Source organism: Terrapene carolina, unplaced genomic scaffold, assembly GCF_002925995.2.
Source record: "Terrapene carolina triunguis isolate 2854851 unplaced genomic scaffold, T_m_triunguis-2.0 Scaffold231, whole genome shotgun sequence".
NCBI classification, from domain to species: Eukaryota; Metazoa; Chordata; order Testudines; family Emydidae; genus Terrapene; species Terrapene triunguis.
Window position 1 is genome coordinate 13,190,572 of NW_020664582.1, and position 7,047 is coordinate 13,197,618.

Consider the following 7,047-nt stretch of genomic DNA (forward strand, 5'->3'; position numbering starts at 1 on the left):
TAAAAGTCATGGACAGGTCACTGGCTGTGACTTTTTGGTTATTGCCCGTGACCTGTCCACGACTTTTACTAAAAATACCCGTGACTGAATCGTACCCTTAATTACCAGCATCCAATTGGTGGCCTGGCCTGGTTTAGCTCTCTAGTCCACTAGGGATAATTCTAGGCACAATTTTGCTCCTTCCTTAGGCTTATGAGGATACGTCTGCAAACTGAACCTTAGTTCACACTTTTCTGCAGTAACAGTCACTCCAACAACGATGATCACATCCATTGATTAGCTGACAGCCTTTCCCATTGAATAATGAAGCAATGTTAAGCAAACAAGGTGCTCATGCTTTGGTACACGTGTCTTTATAATGAGAAATTGTACATAAGCACTAAGCAGCTGCAATGCTCAAGAGCTGACAATTTAAAGATGGCGGATAGTTCTCCCTTTCCACATGGCGTTCACGTCACTTTCCTTGCCAGGTAATTTAACCTGGCTGAACTTTTTGTACCTGAGATTTAGTCACTCCCCTTCCTTCATCTGCAGGGAGCAGTGATAGTCCTGGAGACTTCCCTTTCCCAGGAGCTAATGAATAAGGCTACGATTCAGCACAGCACTTAAGAAGCCAAGCTTAACTTTAAGCACATGAAGTCAATGAGACTTAAAAACTGCTGAGCTGGGAGTCCTGTCATGGTGCAGAGCTCCAGTGTATGAGCATTCCACTTACTGCCTGTAGTTGTGGCAATTTAGGGTTGCCCGGGGAAGTGCGGGGGACGGACGGAAAGGCGGGGAAGGAAACTGAATTTCTCACCGAATGCTGCTCCAGGCAGAGACTCTCCCCATCGTTCTTCCTGCAAGGCCTGGCGAGATACAGCTCTCCCGCTGTACCTCTTATCAGCTTCTAAGAGGGAGGCGGAGGCTCGTTTCCGTATATTGCCGACGGCAAGGATGTCATCTTCGGTTCCGCCCTCATCAAACTTGTCGATCACCCTGGCAGCAGTGGCTGTGAAGAGGAGAGGGAGTTTAATAGTGCAGGGTTTCAAACTAAGAGCGGAACTCAGGCTTGCTAGACAGGAGAGAGATTCGATCTAGGACTGCCAGAAAGTAAATATCTATATCCTCCTTGGATTCAGGGGACTAGAACTAGGGACCTTGCATTCCACATACGCTGGCCTCTAACACATGAGCTAAAGGACAAATCATATTAGGAGCTGTATATAACTGAGCTGTTCAGGGCGTCACTTAGGCACACATAGCCCACAAGCTTCGTTTTTGGAAACAAAACTCATCAATACCTATCTGGCTCTCGCCACTCCTGGACGGGCTTCTCCTAGGTTCACCAAAAGGGCCGTAAACCTCTTGATGGACCAAGGCCAAGCTTTAGGTGCTTCAAAAAAAACCTGGTCAGATTCATCCAATTTTGGTAAGAGCATATTAACACAGATCTACTCATATCCTCTGGAGGCCAGCTTCTAAAGGCCAACAAATTACATGCCCTGAACGTAGGTCTGATTCCACCCAACAAGGGAGAGTGGGGCAGTATATTCAGACCTGCTTACAACAGTTTGGGTCATTGTAGTGGGGCAGTTACCCCACGCTGGTGGAAAAAGGCCAGGCTGATTGGGGAAGCAGCCAAAGCTGGGGCCACGCCCCAATCAGGCCACACCTGGCCCTGTTATAAGAGCTCAGGGAGGAGGTGGGTCACTCTCTCTCTAGCTGTGGAGAGAGAAGGACCTGGCTGCCTGGGAATAGGGTACCTAGAGCAGAGCAGTGCCGAGGAAGGGCAAGAGGAGCTCCAGTCTGGCAACTCCCCAGGCTGAGGCCTTGATAAAGGCCTATGCGGGTACTGGGGCTGGGAGGTGGTAGAGGCAGCTGGTCCAACCCCCTTGCCAATGATGAGTGGCCAGGACAGACTGCAGTTTGCCCCAGTGAGCGGGGGCTAGAGGACGACTGGCAGTAGCCACTGAGGCAAGGTGGATGTAGAGGGTTGGGGGTTTTCCTGGGAGGGGAGACCCAAAGAGTGGGGGTACTGCTGGGGGCAGAACCCCGAGGAAAGGGGCACTGGGGTCTGGGAAGGACATGGGGACTGAGGCAGGCAAGACACAGGCCAGCAGAGGGTGCTCCGAAGCTGGAAAAGAGCTAATTCCCAGGATGACCAGCAGAAGGCACTGCACCCGTGAGTCGTCGCTCGCTACAGTCATCAACAAGGAGTAGAAATTGAAGCAGTGTTTATCAGATATGACTCCTTCCCTATTGGCAAGCAGAGAGAGAACGAATTGGGCTCTTCACTTAGACCACTCAACAGTCATCACATGGGAACAACTTTCAGTCACTACCAACCTAGCCTGGACTCATACGAGTGACAGTAGAGAAAGCAGTCCTGATACCCCCTTACAAATCCACTTTCCCCAACACTGTAAGCGAAAGAGGATTCAAAGCTCAGCTGTATGGCTAAACTGCCGCATGCAAGCCCTTATCTTCAGTTTTAGGGAGAGCATGCTCCTTCTCTCTCTGCTGAGGACACACTCTACTTCCCCTACAATGTGGAGAAGGAGCACTGTGGAAACACCAAACACCTTCCACTATAGGAGGAAGAGGGGAAGTCTCAGACTTGGGTTTCTTGCCTGGCAGGGCAGGGCACCATCACTAGGGCACTGTCTATAATCAGTTAAGTAAACAAGTGTTTCTTTTACTTAAAATGCAGCAGCAATAAAGGAGTGTTCCAAAGGCATCTATACTTCAGAAAGGAAATCGCTTAGACTTTTCTATGACTTAAAGCCCCTACTCCCCCTTCCAGCACCATCAAAATCTTGGGAAGAACATGGCTGAAAGTTTTATAAATTGACTAACTCCAAACGTGCCTCCAATTATAATCTCGGTTTCTCCCAAGCAATTTAGGTTTGGTTCTATAGGTCAGCGAAGTGCAGCACTTTTAACTAGAGCAAAGTATCCTGTGACTCCAAGAGGCTCTCCATATGTTCATTATCCAACACCAAAATAATTTTATCAAGTTCATTTTGTTACATGAACACTGGCCTATATTCACCTCCTTGCCCATATTAGACAGACCACATGAGGCACCGCATAGACTATGTCTGCTCAGTGCCACTTTGGGGGGTCCCTGAATAATAGGGTCCTCCTGAGAAGTCTGACCACCTGGCTAGAAGATTCAGCAAAGCTGGAGTGGTTTCATTCTGTGCTGGCAAATAAAAAGACAACAACCCGTAACTCGGCTGCCCTCTGGGCTCTTGATAAATTTATAAGACACTTAAATAACTAAATGCTGTAATTGTCTAAATATAGAAAACAACTTTATTACAATGCCTGTTCTCCTTCCCCCTTCCCTGTTCTTCAGATACAGGGAAATGGTTTATTCCAGCAAACATGGATCATTATAACAGGTTCTCTTCTCTTCATTTTCATTCATGCGCAAGACATCCTCTATGCAAAATTATAGGGTTAGGATTGTTCAGCCAATTGAGTGACCTGATTGGCTGAACATCGCTAAGTGCTTTTTTTAATGTGTGTTTGAGAATGTTAATGCCCCATTTATGTAAACTATTTACTTAAGGGGAGAAAAAAACCCAACTCACAGAGGGTAAAATGTCTTATTCTCAAGCAAGCACTGAACTGCAAAATGGTGAAAGGGAAATCAGGAGCTTCCCATAACCCGCTTGGTTGGAAAGTCATTGTTCTACAGAAATCATAAGGAAAGCAAGTTCTGCAAGCTTCTTGTTTAGGTCATGTCTATACTACCACTGAAGTGGGCAAAACTTGTGCCATGCAGGGGTGTGAAAAAAAACACCCCCCTGAGCAACATAAGTTTTGACAGCATAAGTAATAGTGTGCACAGAGCTATGTCAACAGGAGAGCTTCTCCTGCCGACACAGCTATCACCGCTTGCTGGGGGTGGCTTAATTATGTTGCCGGGACAGCTCCTTCCCGTTGGCAATACACAGGAGATCTTACAGCAGTACAGCTGTGTCGCTGTAAGGTCTCTAATGTAGACATAGCCATAGCATAGAAATTCATGCTAGTGCACAGCGCCTCAGACACCTCAAGACACAGTGCAGGGTCACTTTGCAATTAATGAATTTCACCCACATATTGCTCACTGGCAACCAGCGCAAAGTATATGCAACGCAACAGGTTACATAACTTGCAGGTTGCTATCTTTAAAGCAGGCATTATGTATTGACTATATAAAGCAAGTCAGACATTTCTGCAGAAACGAGGGCCACCTTGTCAAGTGACCAGGTGCAGCCATCTGGCTCCTAAGTCACATTTAAGAATCCAGATGATTAACTATTTCTGTTACAGTAGCATTTAGAAGCCCCAACTAAGACGGGGGTTCCCGTTGTGCTAGGTGCTGTACAGATACAGAGCAAGAGTCTCCACCCTGACTGAGCAGCCTGCAGTCTAAACAGACAAGACAGAAGAAGGGGGGGAGGGGAATGGGTGCTCACAGGTCATACAGGGAGTGGTAGCATGTCTCCCAACTCCCAGGCCAGTCCTCTATCACTAAGCCATAAATACACAGCCATCATACTTGCGTGTACTCCTAGTTTCCTGTACAGATGAAACAGAAATTGCTTGTTGAGTTCATAAGCAACAAAACCTGCAGCTGATCAGCTCTGTCCTCACCCTGCACTTACAAGAAGAGGGTAAGATGCCCAGTACCGGGGTGGTAGGTGCTTGAGAGGAGAGACTAGATAAATAAGTCAGCTGCAGACTCCTCTGTAGGACTCCAGGGGTCACAGCCTTGGTTCCCAACCCATGTGCATCTGAGAGCTGCTACGAGTCACACACACAAAAAGGCTCAAAGCCAAGAAATTCTTTATCAAGAAAACGTAACACGTAAACCACGTCCGGTTAATGAGATCTTGTCTATCTTATGTTCATACACAGTTGTGTAGAGTCGAGTTAGCTGACGCAATGCTGACCACCATGACTGCCCAGTCAGTGTAAACCAGGGCAAATTCCGCTCGGTATTGTGACAGCTCACTCAACTCTTCATAATCAAGCCTGAACACAATCAAATCGTGTAATGCAGACAAGCCCTGAAGAAGAGTTCACTGTCCTTGGTTTGATGATTTTATTTATTTAGTTATTTTGTCCATTGGAGGCACTCTGCACTGGTGTGATGGGATGAATGTGTGAAGTCCAAAGCAGTAAAAAAAATGGCAGGTATCAGTCTAAAAATGACAAAGAGGACATTGCCACTACATGTCATGAAGGGAGAAACCAATTTCTAAAAATTTGCAATTAAGCTAGCAAAGAGCTTGATTAAAAAAAAAAATCCACTTGCCAGTGGCCAGGAGAAAACAACGAACAATCACATCTAGTATGATAAATAGCGGCCTGCAAAGCTGGTATGCTCTGACTGCTACTGAACATGGCAGACATGATTGTTACCAGTTATCTTGTCCTCCTTGCTTCCTCCAACCCCTTTTGTTTCTTATATCCACATTACGTGTAACACTGTACATTCTTCCTGGCCGGGACTTTTTTTTAGAATTAGCACAATGGAACCCTGATCCTTGTTGGAGTCCCCTAGATACAAAGCAGATAAACAAGAATAAATAATAATTATAATAACTGCCAGTAATTGCTGTTGAATTTAAGCTTTATTTTAAATAAAAACTACATCTCTATCCCGGCCAGCTCCGAAGGAAACCTTCCAACTGAGAACTAAGTGTGAAGAATCGATTCAGAACCCTTCCTCCCTTGTCTACACGACAAAGAGTTTGCTGGTACGCTATACTGGCAAAAGCGACATCAGCTCCCCAAATGAAATAAGCTAGGCTGGCAAAATGACTTTTCTGCATCTACACCAGGGCTTTTGTTGACTGACATAGCTATTATGTCAGTTAGGGGCATCATTTTTTCAGACTCCTGACAGCTATGCCGGCAAAACTTTTAAGCGTAGAGCAGGTCTAAGCGTGCGGACAGGACATCTATCGCTACACATGTTTTCACCATCAGCAAAACGAAATTAACAAGGCCTCTGGTCAGTGCTGCTGCTGATATTCAGAACCCTGTGAGCATTTAATTGCCCTACTTCTTGGTAAAAGTGACAGCAAAAGCAGAGGCTGGGACTATTCACAGGAGGGAACGATTCAAAAATGGAGGCTCGGATAAGAACAGAGGAGAGGACCAACAACATGCAGGCCTGGGATAGGCTGGAAAGACAGGCCCGTTTAGACAGCATATGGAGCCTTAAAAATCATCAGACAGGACTAGCCAAAGGATAACAGATGGAACCCCCGGGCACAATCTGGACACAGCACTATGGCAGAAATCAAAGTCCCTCCCTTCCCCAGCAGGTAAGTTGGAGGGCAGTAGATTTTTTTACTGTTGCCCCAGGCCCTCACTGGTACACATCCTCCCTCATATCTGTAGCAGCCTTTGGCTGACCGGTTTAATCTGTGAGATACTAGGTGTCCAGTACCTTTTTTAAGCTCTGAACCAGCACCTCTTTTGGACCCAATGTAAACAACAGGAGCCCAAGATACAGTCCCAAGGCCCTGCTTAGTAGGGAATAGTGACTACAGCAATCCATTCATCACATACCTGTACAGCCAATTTGGCCAAATGTGGGACACAGAGAGAGAGAGAGAGAGAGAGAAACTGAGGGACACATGAAAATTATGGGTCAGGAAGCTTAAAATGTTGGGTCATTAATTTCCCCAACAGTAATCTCTAAATTTTGTGATAATGCATTTCTGATATGAATTAAAATGACAATACAGTAAAAAGCAACAGAGGGTCCTGTGGCACCTTTGAGACTAACAGAAGTATTGGGAGCATAAGCTTTCGTGGGTAAGAACCTCACTTCTTCAGATGCAAGTAATGGAAATTTCCAGAGGCAGGTATAAATCAGTATGGAGATAACGAGGTTAGTTCAATCAGGGAGGGTGAGGTGCTCTGCTAGCAGTTGAGGTGTGAACACCAAGGGAGGAGAAACTGCTTCTGTAGTTGGCTAGCCATTCACAGTCTTTGTTTAATCCTGATCTGATGGTGTCAAATTTGCAAATGAACTGGAGCTCAGCAGTTTCT

At 46.0% G+C, this 7,047-nt stretch overlaps 1 protein-coding gene across 1 annotated transcript in view; it reads right to left on the reverse strand.

The window, feature by feature from the left end:
• The window catches only part of AATF (apoptosis antagonizing transcription factor), a 78,112-nt gene extending 75,066 nt beyond the window's left edge, over window positions 1-3,046 (reverse strand). Inside the window, exons 1-2 of the mRNA XM_026656596.2 lie at window positions 3,013-3,046; window positions 800-991 (exon numbers count right to left, since the gene is read on the reverse strand). Coding sequence (XP_026512381.1) covers window positions 800-991; window positions 3,013-3,046 — 226 coding nt within the window. The remainder of the gene's footprint in view (window positions 1-799; window positions 992-3,012) is intronic.
• Window positions 3,047-7,047: the final 4,001 nt, after the last annotated feature.